Source organism: Parasteatoda tepidariorum, chromosome 3 (assembly GCF_982258835.1).
Source record: "Parasteatoda tepidariorum strain Cologne lab strain chromosome 3, Ptep-v5.0, whole genome shotgun sequence".
Classification (NCBI taxonomy): domain Eukaryota; kingdom Metazoa; phylum Arthropoda; class Arachnida; order Araneae; family Theridiidae; genus Parasteatoda; species Parasteatoda tepidariorum.
In genome coordinates, this window is record NC_141757.1 from 80,047,671 (window position 1) to 80,075,388 (window position 27,718).

General features: G+C 30.1%; 1 protein-coding gene across 1 annotated transcript in view; it reads left to right on the forward strand.

Moving 5' to 3' along the window:
* Nucleotides 1-27,718, forward strand: part of LOC107450911 (coactosin-like protein) — a 32,795-nt gene that overhangs the window by 2,458 nt on the left and 2,619 nt on the right. The window contains exon 2 of the mRNA XM_016066857.4: nucleotides 23,826-23,908. Coding sequence (XP_015922343.2) covers nucleotides 23,826-23,908 — 83 coding nt within the window. The remainder of the gene's footprint in view (nucleotides 1-23,825; nucleotides 23,909-27,718) is intronic.

Sequence of the window (27,718 nt, forward strand, 5' to 3'; positions counted from 1 at the left end):
GTGGTCCAGCTCAAAATATTTTTGACAATTATTTGGATACTGTAAACTAGCCTTTCCTAAATGGTATTCCGTGGAAACTTAACTAGGGTTCCATGAGTTTAACTTTTTTTTAAATTTTTTTTTACAAATTATGATTTTTGAAACCTGTAGCTATGTTTTCGTCATATCAATCATTTATTATCTATTTAATATTTTGATTAATTTTATGAAATTATTTAAATACAATGCTAATGAAAAAGGAAATAAAATTTAAATATATTTACTTTCATGTAACAATATGAAGTAAATACGAAGATGAAAAGGAATTGTGGAATATGCAAATAATTGCATCAGTAATTGTCATCAAAGTTTACAATTCAAAATAAAATAACTATATTCAAGAAGGTAGAAATATTTTTCTCTGATAAACATTGTCACAGTTTATAAGCACTTTTTCATAAACCATAATTCAGATTTTTTTATTCTATTTCAACTTATGCATAGGACAAAAACTGCTAAACTAGAAACCACCGCAGACCTGTAAATTCAGCCGTCTAACATAAAAACAAATTTTAAAATTGTTTTTGATAAAAAGAAATCTTTTATAATTCGAAACCTATTTTTTTGTTTAGTATATTAACAGTTGCTATTTAGTGAATTTTACTCATATAGTTGGGGTTCCATCAAAAGAAGTTCTATCATTTAGGGTTCCGTAATCGAAAAAAATTTGAGGACCACTGCTTAAAACCGTTATCAATGTCCAAGTACGGAATGAGAAATATATGGAACCAATCGAGTATCAAAAATAAAGTCAGGTGAATCGATAATAAAGTATCGATAGTAAAGTGAATCACTTTATAAATATAATCTCCAACTGACGGCCGCAATTTTTGCCTTACTTTGCGTTAGTCTGGAGAAAACGAATAAGATCTTAAACTATTTGTCATTTTCATCTATGATTAGTTTTATAATTTTTAAAAGAATATTTCCTGAGAAAACTTACCAATACGTGCAACGTTTTTATACATATTTGCATCATACGTTTATAATTGTAAGGCTGAGTATATAAAATTTCTTTGTGGCTTAAAGTCATTTACTTTAAATTTACCCTTTAATTCTTGCCTGAAAACTCCAATTAAGCGAAATCCATAAATCCCCAAAACTCATTTGAACTGTTCGCGTCATAACATTCTCACTTTTGGCGTTTTACTGCCATAAGACAGGTTTTCTGTGACAGACCTCTCACTGAAGAGGCAAGTGGTAAAAAAGAAGCAAACAGGTGGTACATTCCTATACTTTTGCAGTAGATGAGCAGAGGTGATGCACCCATGCTAATGTAAAAATATGGGAATCTGCCTTTCACATGCCTCTAACTTTAGTTTCACCTGTCAAATTCTGCGAAGTGCACTTGGAACTTTCTTCGCGTTCGAACATAACCAAAGAGTTTTTATTAAGTACTTTTGTATATCTCGGTGTATAAGTTGACTTACACACCGGTAATAAAGTCGAACATTCGGTAAGTGATTTATCGATGCGAATATAAAAAATGAGTTTTGAATAACTATTAGTTTACCCCTTCCAAAAACTTTTTTTTTCCCTTTAGAAACAGTACTTCAGAAAAAAATTAAGAATAAGAAAAGTTGATTAATTCAAGAATATTTCACAAATTATCTGACACAATGAAAACTTTTAAAGCATGCCTTAAAGCTATATATTTTAAGATTCAGTAATGTTAGTGTCTTCTCACGAATCTCACTCTGCAATGGATTCTACTTCGTCCTGATCTGTTCAATTCCACAAAAAATAGTTCTTACCCCCACTAAATTTGAAATTCCACACTTTTTGAAAGATTTTACTATAACATTTGGATCCATATTTTTATCACGCGTCTAATATTTGAAACATGACGTCGATTTAGAACAATAGTCGTGGTTGACTTTTACACCCGACATACTAGACATTTGCTATCCCGTAATCGAAAATTGATTATACACCGGGATATACAGTACTTATAGATCTAAAAACTTTAGAAAATAAAATAAAACTAGATTTAAATAAGACTAAAATATAGTTCCCGGGAAAAATCCCAACTTTTTGAAAAACATCCCTCTGAACCACCTTTCTCTGAGCTCTTTAATTCATTTAAATATTATATATCTCTAATTTATGCATCTTTGTTTAATTTCATTTTTAAAATTGTGGCACGTAAGTTTACATTTGTTCTTGATACGATGGAGACAAATGTAAAATAAAGAGAAAAGTAGAAAAAAAGATGTTCTAAGTCCGAAGATACTTATCATAAACTGCTTATTTAAAACTATGAAATATGAGGAAGAGTAAACCTTTAAATAAACTCTAGTTTCTGCGTATGAATCATTTTCTGGAGTAACAGATGGCCTTAGACAAGAACCACATCAAATATTTGATATTTTTGTCTCCACCCCCTCAATTTTGTCGTTTTCACTTTTCACTGCATTTTTGTGGTATTTTAGGTAAGGAGTGTATCAGTTTTTCTCCTATGACCTTTTTATTCATCATTAAGGATACTAAGGTCTTAAAAATGTTCTTTTTCCCCGGTTAAAGCGTAACTTTTGTTATGGCTTGAATTTATGCATGCAGAATTTCTTATTAAATAATAAAATCATAGTTATGGAACAATGAACTAAGCACTTTTAAACTGAAAAATCAAATAAATTACAGACAATAAAGAGTGTTATGCTATTACCGCACTTAGTATATATAATAGAGATGTCTAAACAGACGTCACTTCGCTTACCTGTCCACTAGCAATCCATCAATGATCAATCAATAAGATAGCAGCCAATAGGAATAAGTTTCTATTGGAATGGGAATATGTATCGTCCAATAGGAATAGAGCAAACAGCTAGTTGCCATTCATAATCACGAAATTAAGGCAATTGATTTGTTCCATTCAAGGATGTAGTTCAGCCTCTGGCTTGGACATCTCTATATATCCAGGATCCTTGTCAAAAATGATGCCAAAAAATAATTATTCACATTGGAGGTTCCAAATTAATGTTTAAGCTAAAGAGAAAAATAATCAATGGAATCACTAGTATAGCAGTTTGATAGGCTGATAAGACTTGTGCTTCTAATAATTGCTTTTCAACTTCTCTGTTTTCTCCGGCAATGAAAGAGGTTTTGATATTTTAATTCACGCTTTCCTCAGTTTCGTAAAATTTGAACGGTATTTGTTTTTTCTTTGCAGAAATATTAATTTGATACCCGAATTATATAAAAAAATTTTTACTTCAGTTTTGACAAGGATTCTTAAAATACGTAATTAAAGGTGAAAACTACGAAACACATCGTCAAAAGTTTTAAAACTAATGAAGTAAAAAAAAAGTAAGCAAATGTATTTAAAAAGTTCGAAGTATTTTTGTGTATCGCTGTTTTCAAAATCAGTTTCATGAATATTTTCAAAAATATGTTTTGTTTCGATATTTGGGAGCCTTCGCCTTTCCTTAGCATGAGACATATTGTATAGCACCGTTTTCTTAGCTCATGTAAAGTGCTTAATACCATTGACGTTTGACGCTGTGTAGCACATTCCGATTTTTCTGCAATTAATTCAAGTGAACTTTCAAATTCTGTTTATTCGAGTTTCAAATTATGCTATCAAATTACGTAAAAATGAGGTCGATGAAAGAATTTTTTTTGATATTGCGCTGTAACTTGTTGTGTTAATTTTTTTTATAATAGTTGATGAACAGCCGACCTAATTCTGAATTAAAGACTATCAATGATAAACTCCGCGGCCTTGCAATTTAAAACCCAACCCAGAAGAAAGGGCTCTCCTGGATCAAACAGTGGGATAAACTAGCCTTTGTGGATGACTTATTGATGAAACTAACCCGCATATGCGTTACATGGAGAGGAAAACCTCCCACGGCTAGCCCTACGGCAAGGGGATTATAACATAAACATGATCTGTCTACCACTAAAGATATTTTACGTCAGCACTGGGAATTGTGAGAGTTGGGAGCAGAATTCGTATTCAACTAGACACCGTTGGGATTAGAACCTGCCTCACCTTATTGGGAGGCGAATGCTCAATCCTCTAAGTCAGTGTTCCTCAGCCTTTTTATCACCGCGGACCTGTCAACGTTTCATAATTTTACCGCGGCCCGCTGGGGGGACGGAGACGTTGATTGTTTATATTTTAGGTTATTTTGATTTATTAATTTTAATTTAATTGTATTTAAACATGCCTTCAAAATAAAATACAGTTACACCAAAAAATAAATATAAAGTGATTTAACATTTTCATATTATGTCACAAAAAAAAGTTTTCAGTTTTATTTCTGACTGTTCGCTCGCCGACATTTTATAATTCTGAATATTTCAAATCAAATAATGAACATTTCTTATCTTCATGTGGAAACAATGACTGCCCGAGAGAATATTGGTATGGTTGGATAATTTGGAGTTATTCAAGCGTTTCGACAAATGGTAAAAGCCAATCGTTTAACGAATTTTATCGTCTCGTAGACAAGAGGGATGACAACATTGAATACAAAATATTCAAGAAGAATATTTAAACTAAAATGAAGTTTTTTATTTTGAGTTATGAAATTTCCTTTCTGTGGGTAACACAAATTGAAAACATTCCATGCATCGTTGGAATATTTATTTTAAATAAAAATGTATTGCAAATGTTGGCGGAACAATTATAGTAAATAGTATTCCATTAAACTAGTATATTAATATAGACAAACGTTTTCTTATGTATAATTCGAAGCGAAGCCATAAGGAAACGCAGTGGTTCCCAAATTTATCGCAATATTTTTCAAAATTTATCTGAACATTTTCGCATGAGGCATAAATTATCGAACTCTTATTGACAACTAGGGTGGCACTAATGAAAATGTATGCAAGAATATAAATAACATATTAGCTATAGAAAATGTTTTGTTAATATGCATTTAAAACAATTAAAAAAATTTTTTATCCTTCTCTTGTAGATATTCATTAAAAGTTTATAGTTTTTTGAGCTGTAAGAACTCAAACAAAATGGAATATGTCATATATTTTAGATAAGTAAGATAGTTTTAAATTTAGAATGCTGTGCTGTTAAGTTTGAAATTTTATGAAGGATCCCTTTTGTGGTTAGGATTTTTGTGGTTAGGAATTTTGTGGAAGTCTTTAAGGTTATGAAGGGTTTTTAATGTTTTTTTTTCTCTTTTTTTTATGGTTCTGAATTATACGAGAGTTATTAAACGGACTTTTATTCCTTCTGAATTGATCTTTGTTAATTTTTAAATAAAATTTTATGTAATATTAGTTGAGTTAATTGCCTAATGTCGAAAAAATGTCAGTTATGTAAATTTTAAATAATGTGACCTGTAGTTGTAGAATATAAGCTGACAAATTTTAACGTCATAATCACATAATTTTTTATTATAAATTAAAATTATGAGTTTTGTATTTGTATTATGGTTAGTTAGGCACACTTCGCAAATTTTGGAAACAAATTTTTTTTTTCTTTTCCTTAAAAGATTCAAAATCAAAATGCTTTTTTTAATTTTATTTTTTAACTTATGAAAAACACAAAGTAATCAAAATAGTTTCATAATTTAGCCAAAACGCCAAGAATCTAAATCTTAGTATTAATTTACCTGCAAATCAATTTTTATCTGTTTGAAAGTAAAGCAGTTTTGGAATTTTAGCTCTTTTTATTTTCACAAAAACAAATTTGATTGCAAAATTTTATGCTATTTTTAATATGTCAATATTTCAATATGTCAAAGTTAAGATAGAATATAATTTATATATGTTACAATTAAATTACTTATAAATAAATTTCAACGAAAAAAAAAAAGATATAACCGATTATTGCTCAACTTGCAAATTTTCCATAATATTTTATTTAATTATACTAGATGTCATAGAACCATCTCGGAAATTATTATAAAGTCCAGCCTAAAACATTTTATGTAAAAAAGTCGAAATATTTGGATTGCTGTGCAAAATATGTAAATTTGTGGAATTTTTTTTTAACAGTATTCACTGAGTATAATTGTTACTTTAAAAGCGTTAACTAGTTAATTTTTTTCCTGAATTTGCGAATAACTATTTGAACTTGGAAAAAAAATAGCTATCAACCAAATGCTTGATATATGCTGTCATTGTAAAAGAAAGAATACTTTAATATAATCTTTGTCAAAATTATGCAGCAAAAAGCTTATTTTCTCGTTTTTGATCAGTCCCTAAAAAGGCCCTTCCAACTTATGGGTTGGCTAAATTTTTAAAAAAATATATTATTTTTCTGTCGATTTATTGTTTGTGTAATTCTGCTAATCAATCTTAAAATTAATCCATCATTTATATCCCAGTTAGTGACTCGATGCCTATCCAGTTTGATTGGTTATCTTGTCTGGAAAGTAAAGGTGGGCGGTGCGCAATGATATTATCATCCCTATGTCGTTGTTTCGAAATTGTGGAACCTTAACCTAAACGGAAGGCTTTTTTTTTTCTTCCTTATTTGAATGTTTGAGCCGTGTTGCCTCAGGGGATAGAGCGTTCGCCTTCTAATGAGGTGAACCGGGTTAATCTCATCAATGAGGTGAATCTCAGTGAAGACTTGTCGATACGAATTCCGCACCTGCCTCGCACCGACCACAGTGCTGACGCAGAATATCTCAATGGTAGACGGATCATGAGTAAGTCCCCCTGCCGTCAGGCTAACAGTGAGAGGTTTCCCTCTCATGTAACGCAAATGCGGGTTAGTCCCATTATTAAGTCCTCCACAAAGGCAAATTTCTCCCAATACTTGTTCCAGGAGTTGCCTTATCTTCTGGATTGGATTCAAAATTACAAGGCTACGGAGTTGAACATCAGTAGGCTTAAACTCAAAGTTGAGTCGGCTGTTTAACGACGGTTATAAAATATTTGCATGTTTACGTCAAATTAAGTAATTTTTACTATGCTATCTTGTAATATTTTCAGTACGTAAAGTTCTAGAGTTTGAGGATTATGTGGGCAGGAAAAACAGAAGAAAAAAAAAACTAAGCTTTAAATTTAATTGAATAACCCTTTTAAACCTTAATTCATCGTTGTAAGCACATGTTGCGGAGCTACTAAGCACGACTGAATCTGTCTGAAATAGCTCAATATTAATTTCTTAGTGTGTGAAAACTTTGAGCTGTGCTGTTAGTACTACATACTAATGTTGAGCTATATTAAATATTACTATGTATGATATAATGCCTGCTTTTTATATTGTTAAAGAATGTGAATAATTTTTTCACAATTTCCCGAAAAACGGACCTTTTACGAAATGTCTGGACAGACCCCTGGATATGTTAATATTTATCGTAGAATCTAACATTCTGTTGTATAAAAGTTCTAACATTCTGTTGTATTAAAATAAAACATAATTCCGCATAAACTAGCCTAAAATAACTTTGATACAAAAATAACTTGTGAACTTATCATAACATTGTGATTATGAAATGTTCAGAAAAAAACTAATCGCATCTCTGTTAACTGTATTTATTTTGCAATTTCGAATGAAATTTCACTTTGACTCAGGAATTTTTATGTCTGGTTTCCAAAGATAAATATTGTGAAAAAAGCATAACTTCCGTAATCCTATCGGTGAAAAAGGCTATATATTAGATGTCGGGAGAGAGAGAGAGGGGGGGGGAATAAAAATAAAAGGCAGGCTGGCGTTTCCTTGTTCGAACAATTTCACGAACTGAAGTTCAGCCACCTCGTTAACAATGAATCCTAGGAAAAATAAATTTTCCCACTCCGTTCGTAAACGAGTCGCGATTTTCGGGGAAAACCCCTCTCCTCTCTCTCCTACTGAAGTGATAAGTGACAAATTCATCACGAAAATCATTTCGCAGTTACCATGGAAACGCAGCCTTCAATTCCTGCCTCATTTTGAAATTTTACATTTTGTGAATGGATTCCAGACGTTACCTCGCGATTTTCAGTTTTTTTTTAAAACTCTTAATAAGATTGTTTTTTTCTAATATTGTTAAAATATTTTTTGGGAAAGAAATTTAAAATTTGGTTTTTAAGACCATTTTTGTCGTGTTTAGATGTGAGGAGTTTTCAACATTTTACAGACTGTAAAGATTTGACCTTACATTTGAACTTCTGTGTTTTGAAATAGCCGAATTTTTAAAGTCTGCTCTTATAAGTTACAAATAGACTCAACGAGAAATGAACAAACGCCCTTTCTTGACCTGACGCTAACCTTTACTGTAACCCGCAGTTATGTAAACAAAGTCCTTAGTATTTTTTTCTGAAGCTATCAGTCCTATATCATAGATGGGACAATAAACATCTAATCATTGACATTTAAAAATTAATGAAATCTTGGGGGGGGGGGGAGTATATTTCCCACTTGCAAAAGGTTAAATTGCGCATCATTATATCAGAAAGGAATCAACATTATACACGCATGAAATCTAGTTTATGCGAACACCTCAACAGTACAAATTGGTCTGAATTTCTCATTGACATAAATGGAGAGTTGAAGATTCTATATGACCTTCTATTGAATTTGCCTCTATAACTTTAAAGTTTATACGCTGAAAGTGGGAAATAAAGATTGTGCCTTACCTTTTTTTTCTAGTTCGTAAGCTTTATTTGATAAAATCTATAAATTTCGAACCGTTCTCCTCATATCTTTCTTTGGGTTATAATTTGTTACTAATAGTTCAAATTTGATCTTAATTTTTACTCGTCGACTATTTAAGTGGTTTTCAATGTTCTTAAGCAAAGTAAAATAAAAAGAATAATAATAAAATAAAAAAACAGTTTAAGTGTTTTACATTTGAACAAAGCAATAATTTTAAACTATATCTATAAATATAGCTTTAGAACGAATCAATAACTTAAATATTTTTAAAGGTATGTAACTTTTTCAAAAAGAGTAAATTTGGCGAGATTTTTCCTCCCAGACAAAAGTTGTCAAAATCCCATTTTTTGTAAATTTTCATGAGTCTCAGGTAATGCAGCTTCCTCTCAAAGAACATGTATAAATTGGCACATTTATCCACTCTAAGAACTGCAAAATTTAAAGACTAGGTAAAATAACTAACTTTTTTATATATGACTGAAATAAAACATTTCTTTGAGAAATCGCTTAAATTTCTTAAATAACTTTTAGAACCCTCTTCGACTAAGCTCTTTAAACGTCATAAAAATATTGCTCCTACAACAGAATATCTTTCAATATTAAACATTTGTGCAATACAATATTAGATTTTTACTCATGTGATAATTTACACGGGTAAAATTTTCCTTTTAAATGAACTGCACCTCGTAAGATTATTTTTTTTAAAAATTCTTTTAGATACAGTGGCAGTCAAAAGTATTCGTACAATGAATTTTGAAGTGCTCATCGCTTCATAGTATTTTATTAATTATACTACGTCATTAAACACAGATACCAGGCCTTGTATCCTTTATTTTTGAGCAATTTAATCAAAAGAAGTTTTCTTGTAAAACAATTACAGAAAAAAAAATATAAAAAATAGAAATTAATTATCAAATCTTTTGTGTCAAAAGTATTCGTACACTTAAGAAATTTCCCTAAAATTTTATAGTATATCACAGTTTAATACTTAGAAGGATACCCTTTCGCCTTAATTATTGCTTTCATTCGACTTGGCATTGAATCTACCAACTTCTTTGTAATATCTGGTGTAATTGATGCCCATTCTTCCAATATGGCGGTTTTCAGCTGACTTTTATTTTTTACTCCTCGATTTTTGATTTTGTCGTCTAAAATACTCCACAAATGCTCTATAGGATTCATGTCTGGTGATTGTGGAGGTGTGTTGAGTCTTTCGGGAGTGTTATATAATACCCAGAGCTTAGCATTATAAGCTGTATGCTTAGGGTCGTTGTCTTGCTGAAATATATAGTTAGTTTGAAGACCCATTTGTGAAGCGCTAGAATTTAAATTACTTTTTAGAATGTCAATGTACTTTTTGTGATCCATAATCCCATCAATGATGTGCAATTTACCCACTCCATGTGCGCTCATACATCCCCAAACTAGAATGTTACCACCGCCATGCTTTACTGTCGCACTCAAATTTTTTGGTTGTAGCTCTGTATTCTTTTTACGCCACACAATTTGTCTGCCATCAGATCCAAACACGTTAAACTTGCTCTCATCCGAGAATATAACCCTGTTCCAGAAATCAGGATTTTTATTAACATGCTGTTTGGTGAAAGACATTCGTTTCTTTCTATTAACTTCCGACACAAAAAAACTTTTTTCGAGATACTCGACCATGGAATCCTGATTTGTTAAAAGTGCGGCGTATAGTACTTACCGAGATCGAAATTCCCTGTTTGAGGAGTTCTGCTTTTACTGCCGGGGCAGTCAATTTTGGATTTTTTTTTTAATCAATCTTACGAGTAAGCGTCTGTGCTTAATGCTGAGAATTTTTGGGCGTCCACTTCGTGGAATATTTTCAACAGTATTGCGTTGGCAATGTCGATCTATAACACTCTGCACTGTAGATCGGGGTCTTCCAATAGCAAGTGATATCTTTCTTAAAGAGTTACAGTTATTATGTAGTTTCATTATCAGTTTTCTTTCAGCGAGAGAAGTTTCTTTTCCCTTCCGAGCCATCTCAATTTAAAGCTGTATGATTGACAACAAAAAATGCGAGTTTCAAAGCTAGTAAACATAAGAATGAAACAGATAAAGCGGTAAAAGTAAGAATAATATAAAATCTCGCCAAATATATTCCCACAAACGATATTTGGCTCACAAATTGTCTTAATTTTATTATTTTACAACTTGAAATGTGGATGTACGAATACTTTTGAAGCACGAGGTTTAGTGGTGAGATTCAAATTCTCACTCTATCGAGGAGCTCTTTATGACCAAATTTAAAAATTTCCTCTTAAAAATTTAAATCATTCATGCAACAACTTGAAAAACATTAAGATTTTTTGAAAATTTCAATTAATTTTTACGCAATTTCAATTTTTATTCACTTTTGAAGTTAGTAATTTAAGTGTACGAATACTTTTGACTGCCACTGTAAGTACGAGTTTCCCAGTAAACTTTAAACCTTAGAGGCTGTATCTGGCCAGCGAAGCCTTTATTTGTGACCCGCGAACTAGTCATTTTTGTAGAACTAGTCATTTTGTAACCCGCGAACTAGTCATTTGCATATTAGTTGTCATTTTTGTGCGGACAATTTTCGTAAAAAAATCTATATGGGTTTAAAATACTTTTCTCGTTAATAAAAACCTAATTTCTTCGTTTCTGTGAAATTTAACATACTGACGGTGCAGAAAAAAGTTATTTCTCAGGTTTTGCATCCAAGAAAATATTGATTCAAATACAAAAGTAATCGTGATCTCTTTTAATCAAATATAAATCTTTTTTATTTCATTTTTCTGTATTTGGTGAATATAATTTAGCATGAGTGTATCAGAAATTTTTTCGTAGAAATTCTCCGATTTAACTTTTTGAAACCACTCATTTTGGACGAAAATATTTACACACACATTTGTAAATTTTACATTTAAAATGTAAATATCCATTCTCTTTTGGTTGCAGCGGACAAACTTCAATTTTCTCATTTAACATTTTGTGTGCTGCTATGTAAGTTTTAATACCAACCTTTTTAAAGTTTTATATCTTAACAATTAGATATCTGTTGCACATTAATTGTTTAATACATAGGTGCGCATTAAAGTTATTGTAGCCCGAATTTTTATTATTTATTTAATATTTTTAAATATATTATTAATAACAATTAAATATTTTTTAAAAATTTACTTCTTATTTTAATTTGTTATTCAATACTTTTGCTTTGTACAACTTGGTAAAAATCTGACAGTAATATCTAATGTTCCTACAAACATAAGAGTCCTACATAAAATTTTGATAAAGTTGCTGCCCGCCATTTGATTTGTGCTTCAAATTGTAGCCCACGGTCTCAATTAAGTTGGAAATCCCTGCTCTAAGGTTACACCTTGAAATAACCTATAACCCATGCCGTTTAGATCCGTCTCGTAAGCAAAATAATGTCTTAAACATGGACTTTTCAAAGTAAAAACCGCAATACCAAAGAAAAAAAACATTGATCGGTGCATTCATTTTAATGAGCTTAATTTTTTTTTATTTCATAAATGCAAGTAATTGAACTTTGCGGTTGCCTGCAAGCTCACGTAGTTCTCAGTTTGCGACTCAATAAATTAATGGCAGTTCATTTAAGATATTAGTCCGAATTTATTTCAAAATTTCTGAAACGCAAGCTACACATATCGAGATTTCTGGGGGCTTGTATATACATCTTTACAATAATTAATTACAATGGGAAATGCGCATCTTTCAAAAAGCGTGTGACCTTTCGGAAAGCAAATTTCACTCAAGCATGAAAAATGTTTGTTCAAGTTTTGTTGCTGAATGTAACATTTGGAAACACGAGCGGTAATATGAAAGGAAACTGCTTTATTCAATTTTTTTTTCCCTACGAAATTTGATAATTATTCTTATTTGTGATTTTAGAATACATTCGTTGTTTGAAACGCATAGTGTTTAACCCTTTCCCCCGACTATTCGTATACGTGCCAGCATGAAATGATCTCAATCAGGGTAAAAAGATGAAACTATATTTTTTTGCAGTTCATTTGTGGGCGTGGTAATGATTGTTTGATTTATTCAATTCACCACTACTTAGTTCAATCTAACTATATAATTATTTTGAACTAACATTAATTAGACATGTAATTGGACTCACATTGATTCAAGTGAAAGCAGAATAAGTTTAAACTATTACTTTTCATTTTTACTTATTTATTCTTCATCCTGATTCTGTAAGAATGCACTTATGACTCGCCCGTCGAGAGAAGGTTATTATATAAAATATTAGGGGGACCGGAAAGTAAGGTCGTTTCCACGCATTAAATATTCGTTATTCTTCAAGACTAATTAATTATTTTATGATTCATTTTCGATTCGGCATTGAAAGGTTATTGCTAATGAGGGGGAATACATTATTAAAAATAAAATCTTTATAACAAATATTAAATGTACCGAAACGACGTTATGTCGAAAGATTCGATATTTAAGCGAAATTTAAGGATACGTCAAGCAGTCAACTCAATTTTTGTGAATTGCACACAGATCCTCTTCAATGTTTACACGCTTAGTTTTGCATAACAATACCTTTGACTGGTATTTGAGCAGGTTGATAAGCTGCGAGTAAACTATCGATATTTTCAAGTATCACGTAGACGATATTTTAAATTCTACTCTCGAAAATACCAGGTCTTACTATAAATATGGCATAATTAATAACAGTTGTCGCGAGCCTTATTAACAACGATCAAATCGAAATCATCAAAAATGATACTCTCTTAGAAATAAAACTCTCACTTTTAACGATTCAGCAATCCTTGAGCTGTATTTCGTTAATTTTGAGAATAATATTTTCACGAAATTACGTTACCTGGGACAAAACGCAAATTCTCAAGTATGAATGACGAAACCAGAATGAAGACTAGACGATCGAAAATAAAGTAATGAAAAAACCGATCCTGGTCAAGAAGTTGACCTCGTACTAGGAAGATTCCGGGTTCGAATCGGGTATGTGTGTAATTTGTCTGTCTGTTCTATCTGTCCTTGTATTTGGGCGACAGTAACCCACCTGTATGGTACCCACGATAAAGTGATTACTAGAAACGTTAGATACATGTGGCACTACAGTGCTTTTTATTTTGGTAAATAGAATTCAATTTTGCAAAGCAATAGAATTTATTTTTGACGAAATACGTTTTCTTGGAGAAGTGACGATAATTGTTTCGTCACTTCGACGAAATTTTTGCTCGGAGTTATATACCAGGAAACTGCTTCATGAAAAACGAAGAAAGTTTCGTGAAATTTGAGCATCAGTTTTTTACAGTGTATCGATTACGATATTATTATTCACGATATTGTGAGCATTGATAAATCTCATTCAGGTGAATCAAATGTTGATTAATGCAAAATGAGCAATGTGCATTAGTTAATCTGGAAGAAAAAAAATTCCTCATTGTTTCTAAACGGTTTCATTGTTTTTTATAGTCGGCCCCCTATCGAAAATATTCCAAACAAAGTAGAAGTTTATATTTTGATATACCTATATTCATTTTTGATTACCTCTTCTTTAAATTACTTTAAAATAATAAGCTCTAAAACGTAAAATTAAAATGAGCAATTTTGTTTTATTATATACTCCCTTTTATAAAACTGATTGTTTTATACGTTTAGAACAAAGCTGAGCTACAATGACCGTTTTTGATAAGGATGGAGGGCGGTTAACTATTGACTGATAATTTTCTTATCAATGTATGGATTAAATGTATAATAGAAAGTTATCAGACCTTATTCTTTTACGTTGAAAACTATCAAATACAAACATTGCTTTAATTTTATTCCTTTTGTTTATGCACTCTCATAAATAGCTTTTGTAAATTATCTCTTACTAGAATGAATTGAATTTGGAGAAAGGAAAAAAAAAACGAAAAAAATAACTGATATTTGAGACATTGATATCTTATTTCGTAGTGCGTAAAAATTTCTGAATGAACTTTTTTTCAATTTATTTGTGCATTCTTTTCCTATATTACCCTTATTTGTTTTACTGTTTTAGGGTAAACACGAGTCCCACGATCCCGATTGTGCTATCTATCTTTTTTCATCAGAATTTACCAAAAAGCTAAATTAGCTACGTAAATAAAGGCATTTAGCATAGTATAATTTATAACCGCCGTTGAAAAGCCGACCTAATTTTTGATTCTATGAACGAAATTGCTTTACGACTTTCTTTTATAACCGTCGTTAAATGGTCGTTCCAATTTCTTTGGGTTTACGACTACTAATGTTCAACACCGGAGAATTTTAATTTTGAATCTGATCCAGAAGACAAGGGAACTCCTGGATCAAGCAGTGGGTGAAATTTGCCATTGTGGAGGACTTTTTGTATGTAACTAACCCGCATTTGCGTTACATGTAGAGAAAATCCATGAAAACCTCTCACGGTTAGCCTTATTTCAAGAACTGATCCGTCTACCCCTGAGGGTATTTTACGTCAGCACTATGGTCGGTGCAAGCCGGATGCGGAATTCGTGTCGACCAACCATCACTGTTATTCGAACCCGGTTCACACTCTATCCCCTGAGCTGTCACGGCTCCTGTACGACTACTTGCCAATTTTGGCTACATTCGGTATTACTCTAAACTCAATAATTTATTAAAATAAACCTTCCGATAAATACGCATTCACGACGACGGTGAACCCTTGTGATTTTGTTTCTTCTACTATTATCCTAATTTTCCTTTTTGTAGTTTGATATCGGGCATAGTTTATAGTGCCGTTTGAATTCCTTACGTTGCAAAGGGGTTTTTTTTTTCCTTCAGCTTTTAGCATTGCGTCCTTTACACTTTTGTTCCAAACATTCACTCCCCTCAGAGAGACTCATATGTTCTATTGATATTTTCTATTTTGTTCGTTTTCACTTTATCTTCCCTTTTTGCATGATGTCTAGCATCCTTTGATTTTTTTCTTATATTAATTACATGTCATAACTATATTGAGTTTAACGTAGTATAGCTTTATATATTTGAATCCTAAAATTTTTATTAAAATGTAAAAAAGTGATTAAGTTTATTGTTAGCAATTGTTAGAAGTTAAATGTTACATTTGGACTTAGGTCTGGAGTTTATTTTCTATTCGACAATTTTTTTTACCATTAAGGGTTGAGATAACTGGATGTTTTAATTCCCTTTTTAAATTAAAATTCCAAGTGTCTTCCCGAAACTTTCTGAGCGTTAACTCTTAGCACGCGATAGTTAAATTACTTGAGCAATGCAATAAAAATTTAAGTCGTAAAAGTATATTAAAAAAAGCAAAATTGTTAGTGCTGGTTATGATTCACGGTGTCTGATGTCCTACTTCACAAGATTATAAAAGATTTCTTACAGATTCTCAATCGTGTGATGTTTAAGGCAGCATCTGCCATCTTAATCCTCCCTACAATCAGCTGTTCATACAGATGATCATTCTTAGCTCGTCCTGTGTAATTAAATATGCGAAACTTGTACGTTCGTTCAATTTCACGGTTGGCTAAGGGTGCTTCACTATCAGACGATTCACCCCGAATACCCCCCTTCTAATTTCATCGATTCTTTTCTCATTTGTATAACTGAGTGATTCGTTGTGCAATTGATTCATTTTTATTAGGAATTCCACTTACACAGAATTTTTCCGAATATTAAATCCAAACTGCTGTAAGTTGTAATTCTTAAACCCTTTGTATTCTGAGAATTTAAACGCTATATAAACTAATATGTGCGCTAAATCTTTTAAAATAATGCAATAGTTTTATATAACAAACAATCGTAAAATAATAGAGTTGGTAAATATTAAGTTACTTATACTGAATTTTAATATTTAGGGTTACTAAATATTGATATAAAAATTATACAAATTAAATTAAGTTATTATTTAAAATCAAATAAAATTTAGAGTGATGGTAGAATTTGATATCCCAGTGTTAAAGGGTTAAAGTTACTATTTTATTCGGTTTAGGATTTTTTAATAACTGTATAAAGAGGAAAGACTTTGCATTGGAAAAAAGTTTGTTTAGATTTTATGAAACAGTGCAAGTTATTTTTTAAATTTTTTCTGTATCTGTATATTTCTTTTAAAATTCTTTAAAGCAGACGGGACATCGGTGTCCCTTTTATATATATATATATATTTTTTTTTTTCTGGCTCTCTAATTGCAGCTAAAATGTATTTTGGTATTTTTCAATAATAAAAAACAGTGTAATAGTTACTAAAAAAAAATCTGTTGGATTATCGGCATTATATTTGTTTTAAGAAAAGATCTCTGTTAGAAAAACTGGGTCTGAAAATATTAAGACCTACAATATTGATATAAATAACGGAATGGGGCTAAAAGGCGATTATCCTGTTTGGACTAGGGGTCCATTATGTTGCACAACATTTGGTAGAGTTTTATCACTTATAAAAATATTTTTAAATTATATTTTCGGTCTGTATGCCTTTACAAAGCTAATGTCTACTTAATATAATAATAATTCTCGATGGTCAATGTTGCTATAAAAAATTTAAAAAAAAATAAAGAAATAAAAATGAGAAAATTCAATTCAAATAAACTTTTAGAAAGTTTAAAGGCATATAAGAAATTTAAATTAGTTTAGTAGATTTTGTTTCATGACCAGAATGTGAAGATATACACTCTAAAAATATACAACAATATGCTTAGCAAATGCAAAAAAAAAGTTTATAATTTTTTACGCGATAAGTAAAAATAACTTTAAGGAGTGAATTCAAGCTTAACTGCTTTATGAGTTAATTCTATAACTGCATACTTTAAAGTGAAAATTGCATTTTCTGCCTTGTTTTACAGTTCTGGGGGTTATTAAAAACGCCTCCTGGTTTCATCTGGGAATCAAATTGGTTATATTTTTTGTCTTGCCTTCTTCACTAGTGATTCGTGAGATAGTGATATCGTTTTTGTTACTTCCTCGTGTTTTGTTATATTGGTGTGCGACCCTTAATATATGCATTTTTTTTAAATTAATTTTTTTAAGGATTTTAATGAAAAAGATGTATCATCATTGCGGAACACAGGCGAATTTCTCAACACAAATATCATAAAGATTAACTCTATATTGGGTTAAAGGATTTCGTACGAATTCTATGGATCCAGGTGAAGTTTTGAAAAATGAGGATATATTCTTATTCTAAAATATTGACTAAGAATTTCAAAAACAAATTATTTTTTGTGTTATTACAAAGCACCAAGAATTTAAATTTCCTCAAAATAATAAGCAAAATTGTTTCTGATTGGTTGATAAATAATGAGCAAATCTAATTATGTCCTGAATGATGTCAAAATATTATAAGCACCACTCCCACGCTTTGTTTAATTATTTTATTTGTTTGAAACACAAAAATACAATCAAAGGAAAATTTCCAAAAAAATTTAACTTTTGGACCAATAATGGTAAGTTCTTCTATAAAAAAATTTATTAATGATGTCAGACAAAAACTAGCATTTGAAGAACGTAAGAGCAACAAAATAGTATAGATTCCAGGCCAAGACCCCCACTAACTGGTATGCTCTTTTCTCCTTTTGTTATTTATCGTCAGATTTTATTTATTAGATCGTTTGATTCCTTTACTTTAAATGCATAATATCGTTTGATTTCTTTACTTTAAATACACTATCGTTTGAAACTGGTTAGATATTGCTGCTTTTAGCTCTTCGGACATTTAACTCTACATTCAACGGATTCCAATCCAATCCAATGTTTTATTTATTAAGGCTTGACAAAAACGGGTAACAACTAAAAAGTAATATGCTATGCTTTCTTTCGCTTAAGGAAAAGCGCATTTCTAAGAATAACACAAACGTACAATATTCAGTTTAAACAAATAATGATGCGTCACACAGATCGAAACCTTATTCAGAATCAGATCTACTATTGTAAGAAGGCCTCGCTTCATAGCTGCGATTTCAAGTGTTATTAAATGTGTGAACAGCCTTCTTTTTAAAGAAATTAAAAGTTCGTCTGCTGTATCGTGCAGTCACGGCCCAGTTAAGGGCTTCTGATTTTCTTAATTCCTTAGCTAACGGTCCATCACATCAGCATCTATGTTAAAACGTTTTCGCTTCATGTGCTTCATTTATAGAGCAAATTATTCAATTTGTTTCGACATTTAAGTTTGATTTACGGATTTCTGTTTTCAGTTATTTAACATACACCTAAATTTCATTCTTTAATTGATTCCACAATTTTATTTTAAATTTTTATCTCTGCTTAAATGAATCTTGAAACATCTTAAGATCCTGTTTCATAATGTTAGGTTATAAAAAATACCACAGTACTATTTTGCATTAAAAATACTCATTTCTGAATGTCATTTAAAAATATTTCTCCGCTTTAAAAGGCTTACAACAGGACCTACGTTCGATTGGTGTAACATATGTATTATGTTAAGTTCAATTGAAATCAAAGGTAGAGCGTTATACCGTCAATTTTAATTTTTTCTTTTTAAATGTAGAAAGTAGTTCTATCTTTGAAACTTGTTAAATTGACTGAATTTGGATATTCAGGCATGCAATTAAAATTTATTTTTAAGTATCCTGAATGAGCTACAATAAATAAAATTAAGCATAGTGATACCAAATAATATTTTAATTTAATTAAAATTTTTTATTTTAAATTTATGTAAATTTTTTTACTTGTGAATGGCAATCACAGCAAATTGTCAGGAAATGTATTTGCGTTAAATGGGCTTTTTTCACTTACCGGGTCAATGTTACAACAAGCAAACATCTTAATTTTAGTTAGGCCTAAAAAAAAAAGAAGAAAAAATATTTATCTTTAAAAAAAATCGTGTTTAATCTTGAAAGAGAAATAAATTAAAAATAGCTCTCTAGGAAAACCTGAAATGGTCCACAACACAGCAGACGGTGTCATTTTACAAGTATTAACTATAAATACTGTGTGCAGTGCAAATTTCCTCAATTTTGAGGTGTAAATATTTACACTGGTCTAAACTTTAAATAAAGAAAAGCGAGAATTTTTTTTAAAAAAATATATAGCTTAAAAGAAACTAAATCCATTAATTCAATTAAACTTAATTAACCGTAGTTATTTCTAATTATTCATTAAAAATAATAAATTTGAATATTTAGCATTATTTGAATTTTGTAGGTTATTTTTATAGTGTTTCTTCACAATTTGGTCCTGAAACAAAACCTATTATCAAATAATACGATATTTTTTTTTGTCATGAAACTGTCCAAAAAGTTACTTACCTTTCACATAATTTTTCATTGTATTTAAATTCTTCGATCAAAGAGGATAAATCCAATATTTTTAACAAACTGTCATAGTGTAAAAGACTGAAAATAAAAAAAAAAATTTTTTTTGATAAAATTGTATCAAATGTTGTCTGATATATTGGATGCTGGGCATCAAAAGGATATGCATTTTAAAAGTGTTAAAAAATAAAGTGGATCTAAAATTTACATCCAAAACACAAATGAAATGGTTTGTAGTCGAAATAACTTAAATGTTGACATTGAATTTCAAAATTGCATTGTCTGTGAATCTGTGAAACTACTTGTCATTTCATTGTTTAGGAAGGTCAAATATATGAATAGCTTTGTTATAATAAAGATAAAAGCCAACCTCAAATTAAATCAATATATTTCAGTAGATACAAGTTTCGATATTATATTAGCAGTGGCGTTTCTCGACTTTCCGGGGCAACACAAAATGGGTCCCCTCAATCCCTGGAAATCTGATACTTTTAATATGTAATGAAATATCTTTAACTAGAAAGTATCGAAAAATATTATTATTTTTTTTTTGCATATTGGTATTTTATAAATAAGCTTGTTTCAAGCAAATTTTAAATAAATGTAAAAGGAAGACTTAAATAATAGTACCAGTCAAATTTAATACGAAGTAGTTTTTTGTTGTAGAATATTTTTATAGAAGTTACAATATAAGAACACATTATACATATAGCCAGACCAAGCCACCAGATAGTTTTATAATACAAATATTGATTTTACATAGATGTTTAGTTTTATTAGGTCACAAGGGTTTCTAGAACTAGAACTTTCTTTTAACCAGTTATTTTCGAAACCTGTAATTAAATTTACAGCTAATTAATAACCCATTATTTATTTAATATTTCTTTTATTTTTTTGAAAATATTTAATTTTCATGCTTATGATGAAAGAAAATTCACAACTTATATTCTTCTAATAACAATATAATGAATGGTGAAAAGGACACACATTTATGAAAAAATAATTTGGATTTAATGTAAAAATTACTATCCGTGAAAATATAACTGTTAGCGATAAAAATATAACTGTTAGCGATAAAAATATAACTTTAATTAAGGCACATTGGACATTTTGATATTTTCGTTAAGGGAACATGCATAACACTGTTATAGCAAAGCAGATGCAGCATTTTTAAATTCTTGCTTGAATAACGCATTGACCGTAACTGTAACCTTAAAAAATTTGTCTGCATACAGAACAAAAGAACTTTGACTGGCAGAATCAAAGATATTACCCTCTAAGCACAAGACTATCGAAATGTATTCAAACGAAAACTGGTTAAGAGTTTCGGCCGAAAAAGTGGCAATAACCTTTAGATTCTTTTATTGGTTCTTTTCTGGATTGCGTTATATTTCGAAGAATATCGTCTGGTAATCAGACTACGCCATGAGTAAAAAGAAACATCAAATATAATTAAAAATAATAAAAATTTCAAGGATTATTTCAGTTCACGATTCTCGAGTTAAGGGACCTTAAGTTACAGGCTAGCATTTTTTATTCATAATATTTTAAGGGAACAAATTAATTACAACTTTTAGATTTTTACACATTTTGAAAAACTATTGATTTAAAAAATTTCCTTTTTCAAAACACAACTGACTTTATAAGAAAATATAACTTCAAAACTAACACTTTAAAAAAAAATGTTTCATTTGTTTACCTAACTTGAATTTTCTCATCAAATGCCTTTTATTTAAGTTAGAATTTTATTTTTCTTAGTTTCCATTATATTTGGAATTTTAAATTAATAAGTTTATATGAAATATAGCATTAAAACATGAAGTTGTGGGGTTAAAATTGCTGATATAGTTTTTTTTTTGACAATTTATTTCAATTAAAATTGTTTTCATAAAAAAGTATGTTTTTATTGTTAGTTTTTACTAGCTCGTTATAAGGAAGTGATTTTTTTTATCCGTACCTTCAAAGTTTTGGTTTAGTTTATTAGTTATTTTTTAAAAAAAATTTTTAGCAAAAAAATTTTTATACTCATGTAAAATTCAAAAAGCATATAAATAATGCATATGCAATTGAATAATGCAACTGAAGTCACTTAAACAGATTATTCTCAGCTGGTTAAAAGGCAGATGCTGCAGAAAGTTTAATTCCTAACAATTTTCATGTGAAAAATAATTTTTTTATAAAATGTTCATTATCAAATTAAAAAGAAAGAGGTATCGAATTATAGTAGAAAAATGTAAAACATTTGAAATAGATTTTGTATTTTTCTAAACATTAAGCTCACAATTCTATAACAGTTTTAATAACAATATTTACTAATTGTTTGAATTCTTTTTTTTTTATAGTACTACAGCCTTAAAATTTATTATTAGATCTATTAGATTTATTATTAGATTTTCTAACCATCTTTTTGATTCTTCCTCTGCGTCTTAAGTTGATTGCTTTCAAATTTTAGATTTTTCTTAAACCCTTATTTTCGTTCATTTTTCCTATTTTATGAATGTAATTACATTTTTCTGTTTAAATAAATGATCAATTGCTTATTTTAAGTTTTGAATTATTGAAATTTTTTATAATCTCAGAACATTTTGAAGTAAATGTGAAACAGTAAAATCTAAAAATTTACAAAAAGAGAAAATTTAAAATTTAATAAAATCGTAGTTCATGTTCAATAATTCACAAATACCAAAGCTTTACACATATTTTCTGTATAATCAATTAGTGCACAATCAATTAGTGCGGTTTACTAACAACTAATTAACTATATGATTAAGCTACTATGGATTAATTAGCTATTTTGCGTTATTTTTTTAATCACCTTGTATATTTACTTTTTTCTGTCAAAATAATTTTCTTTTCTTCCTGTAAACTAAAGTTCTATAAACTTAGAAACTAGCGAGGTTTGCTGTATACAAATAGGATTTAAATACTGTTTACTGAAATGTAAAACCGCGGAAACATTTCCTGAACTTGAAAAAGAGGCATTTTCACCTTTACTAAAGTAGAAAAATAAGGAGTTAATAATTTTTCATGGATCGATGATCACGAAAGATGAAGTATAGGGAAAAAGAAAAGAATAAATTTGTGAGATAAGGAACTGTGCGTTCTAACGTATCTAAACGTTTCTTACCCGATCAAGAAGCTATTTATATTACTAAAACTTTTATTTTTTTCAAATGTCTACTGTATGATTAAGTCTGGCATGTTTGTTGCAGGGACTTATCAGTAAAAATTGCTTTATTTCTGTATTTTAAATAAAAGTTTTTTAAGATTTTATCTTTAAGTTTCTTTGTTGTTTTTATATACTTTTTATAATGTGTAGTACTTTATAAATATAGCATTAAAATGTCTGAATGAATTTTTAAGCTGCTGTTCATAAGACACTTATTTTCTCTCTTAATATTTTTGTTTCCTTTGTCTATGTACTTAATTCCCCCCCTTTTTTTTAAAAAAAAGCATATGGATAATTTTTTAATATTTTAAATTCTATTCTTAAGTGTACTTATTTTGTATCGAATAAGCTTAAGGCTTAAAACAAATAACGTTACATAGTTTACAGTAGTCATAAAATACTAATATAAAAGAACTGAAAGCAATTAAGCAGATTAAATTTTTAAAAAAAGGATCAATAAAAGTTTTTTTCATTAACATAAGTAACATTTAAGTAACGGCATCATAAGCAACATTTGCCACATTAATTTATGTGAATATTAATAAAATTATAAACGTATATAACTACTAATATATTTACTCCTACGACTCTTAAAGAAGATTGTCTTAAAAGGTAAACGTTTGTTTAATTTTTTTTTAAAAATTTAGACCCGGCGTAATTACGTGATGCTTCTAATTTGCTTTCATTAGACTTACCTATTCAATTGAACTTGTGAGACTTTCGTATAAGATTAATTTTGATATTGATAGTGTTTTTCCAATGTTAAAATTAATTATAAAACTTAAATTTTAATTTACGATTCATTTATTCTTTTCAGGGCATTATTCAGATATAAAGGAGCTCAAATCATTCACGATGGTTCCGGTGAAAATATAGACGATCTAAAACAGCTCTTATCAGGTACGCATTTCATAATTTTCTTCAAGATGAATTAAGCGTACCTAAAATACACTCAATAAAAACAACAACATTTAACCGAAATTCACACTTTTAAACCTTCAGAAATATTGATCATTTGATTATTACTTTTTAAACTTAATTCTTTCTAAGGAGTTTTTCGTTCTTAAATAAGTTCTCTTAGAAAATTATATCATTTTTCTACTATTACAATCTGAAAGTATTATAAAGGTATGTGTAGAAATTCGAATATTTACTAGTTCGAATATTACTACCTTACAGAAATGTATAGATTTGCGTTGGTACGTAATTTAATTCAGTATTAAACGGTAATTTTAAGAAGAAAGTATTAATGAATACACATTAATGTAGCAAAGTGAATAAGTAATGTATAAAAGAATAGTGATATAAAAAAAATGGTAATATGAAAAAAGGTTATACCTTTTGCGATCAGAATTTATGACTTGATCTGATTGCTTATACAAGATTTTTGTCAAGGAAGAAATCTTGTGTTCTGGTTAAGCAACTCCAAAGGAGAATTCTTAAATTGAGGACATTTCTCCAGCCCAGTTTTTAAACAAATACTTGACGAGAGGTGAGTTTTTATTTATTATTTTTGAAAATCATTTTAGAAACTGATTATTTCGGGTTTTACTAATTTAAACTTCTCTTTGGAAATACTTGGCGGATCCCTCCTTTTCTCGCCAAAATCAAGAAATTTTGTACACAATTCATTTTAAATAGCTTCCTTCGCTCTTTCCACGTTGGTCTTATTCAACATCTCATAATGAACTATATAACCTTTATACACTTAAAATATTGTAGATGATATTACAATGGTAACTTAAGAAAAATGGTTAGGTTTAAACATTATCATGTAGATAGTGATATCAATATAACAATGACAGAAAAGAATATAACAGACAAGTGAAACCCTGGATCAAGCATTGGAACAAACTAGCTTTCGTGGAGAACTTTTTGACGAATCTAAACCGCATTTGCCTTACATGGAGAGGGAAAGCATGGGAATTCTAACCCATGATCCGTCTACCACTGAGGATATTTTAGTTCAGCACTGCGAATCGGGAGGCTCACCTCACTGGGAGACGAAAGCTGTATTCCTTGAGCAACCGCGGCTCATACAATGTTTAAAAATCTATTGCAACACTATGAAAGAATTGAAGCTGTCAATGTTAAAAGGGGGTATGTTACAAATCTGCACTTTCGAGGGGGGGCGGGAACTGTCAAATGTGAAAGAATTGTTTTAATTTCTTTCAAATTGTTGGATTCTCTTTAGGCATTCTGAAAAATTATTCGGTATTTGATAATCGGTGATTGATATTCAAAAACTAACAAAATACTTATTTTCATAAAAGTTTTACATACCCCCCTCAATTCAATTGTCAGAAATTAATGAAATTTAATCCACATTTTACTTATGCAGTGCTGGAAAAAGTATAAATTGTGCAAAAAGTTGCCAAATATGAAACACCACTGTTATGACTGAGTATTCAAATTTATTTTTACTTGCAAAATGTAGAACCTAATTGCTTTGCATGACAATTTTATTTTTATTCTGCATATTTAAATTACGGCAAAATGTACATAATCATTGAAAAATAAGATGGACAAAAGTATAAAGTCGATACTACTTACGTCATTTTCAGGCATGAAACATGCGAGAAAGTAGTTTGTTCCGGCACAAGAAGCAAATTCGAGTTGTATAAAAGCAGATTTTGGTAGTTCGAACTCGCAATACAATGCTAAGGGGAACTCGTCGGAAGACGTAAAAGATGGAATTTTAACTTTGAAAGAAATGGGCCTGAGTGGTTTTCAAATTGTAAGAAAAATAGTAAGGTTCAATACTGCAGTGAATTTATTTCTGGAAACTATGGCAGTGAACAGTGTATTAGAAAACAAAAATTCGAGGCAAGGAAGACAAACCTGGTAGCTTACTTCTCACTGTAGGAAGTAATCTGCACAAATTAAAAATTGAATACATTTACCATGCAGTAGCCGCTCGGTTAGAAATTATTTAACTAATAATCCGAACATTCAATTTAACAATATTAAAGGAAAACCTCTGCTTATTAAATTTCACAAAGATGTTCGTTTAGCATTTGCAAAGAAACTGAAGAAAAGTGATATGAACTGAAGAAACTTCTTTTCTGAAGAAAAGAAGCTTAACTTGGATGGACCAGATGGCTGTCGATATTTTTGGTACGACTTGTTAGGACTGAACCACACTTATTTTCCAAACGTCATTTTGGTGGTAGGTCCGTTATAGTTTGGGTCGCTTTTGCTGCAGGTGGTACAACTCTAATTATATTTATACAAACTAAAATGACTTCAATTAATGTATCCGGAATATATCTCTATTCCTATTGTAACATCCGAAGACTGGACCTTCAAACAGAACAATACGGCAGTCCAACTAAATCCTGGTTGAAAGCAAATGTGGTTAAATCACTTGAGTGGCCATATCGTAGCCCAGATCTGAATGCGGTAGAAAACCTTTGGGCATATTAGTAAGGCGCTTACAGATTTTACTCGACAGTTCAAGAGCAAGCCGGATTTGATTGATGCAATCAAGATGTCTTAATTGCATCAATAAAATCTGACTTAGATAGATTGGAATAATAATAATACCATCATTTTATGAACTATATCTGGGACCATGATTGCGAGATGGATAAATGTAATCGAAAACAAAGTTTGACTTGATTGCTGATGTAATTATTGTACCCATTTTATACTTTTTCTAACTTACTTTCTGTTGAAATCTTATTATGGCACATACAGTAATGTGTTATGTATTTCCAATTTTCTTTTGATTTTATTATGCCATAATCTTTAAAACCATATAAGTCTTCTCTTACGTTTTATCACTTTCTTTTGTGACTTCATACTTTTTTCCAGCACTGTAGCGATACAATTAAACACGCGCTGTAGCTTTGTATTTTAATCATTTGCCTGTCTTACCTCGTTTTACATTTCATGTAAGTCCGTATAATTTCATCATGCCTTTGCAATTTTTACAAACATGAGTATGATATTACATATTAATTCTGAAGAAAAAAAATTAAAGGGGAAGGTGATACCTGGGGTTTCTCCGGGATAAGAAGGCAAGGCTCCACAAATGTCAGTTTTTGTAATAATTTTCTTGCAGGGGAATTCTTAAACTTATTGGAGTTATTTATATTTCCAGTCAAATTTTATAAAATACAAAAATTGTGCAAGAGCGAATTTTAAAACAGTCTACCTTTAATTATGCTAGTTAAAATTTAACTTAAATATTAAAGAGAATAAATATTCTCAATTTTAAACTCATTCTCAATCCCTATTCTAACATCAAAAGTCCTCCATGTTCCCATAACAAATCAATACCTCTGGAGGTACTGGATTGGGATGGATCGTTCTCTGATTCATGTCAAAATTACGATCTGTAAATGAATGAATGAATGGATGTATGAATGGGTCCGCCCTATAAACTGGTGCGACGTATGGTGTGGCAGAAGTCGAATTCTTGGCCCATAGATGGCGCCACTGATTAAAAACAAGAAACGCACACTCTGCCTTAAACTAAATCTATTGGTTTTTAAAATAGTAAAAAAGCCGTTATAGTTAAAAAATTAAACTTATACCGATTAAACTTGTCGAATATTCGATGTTTGGTGAAAGAGTTTGAATAATATGATTTAAGAATGTAACCCAACTAAACAGTACAGGGGTTCGTTTATTTATTTTTTCAAAATTAGAATGAAATTCCTGAGAATATTTCATTGCAAGTATTTTGAGTTTATTTCCTAGAAA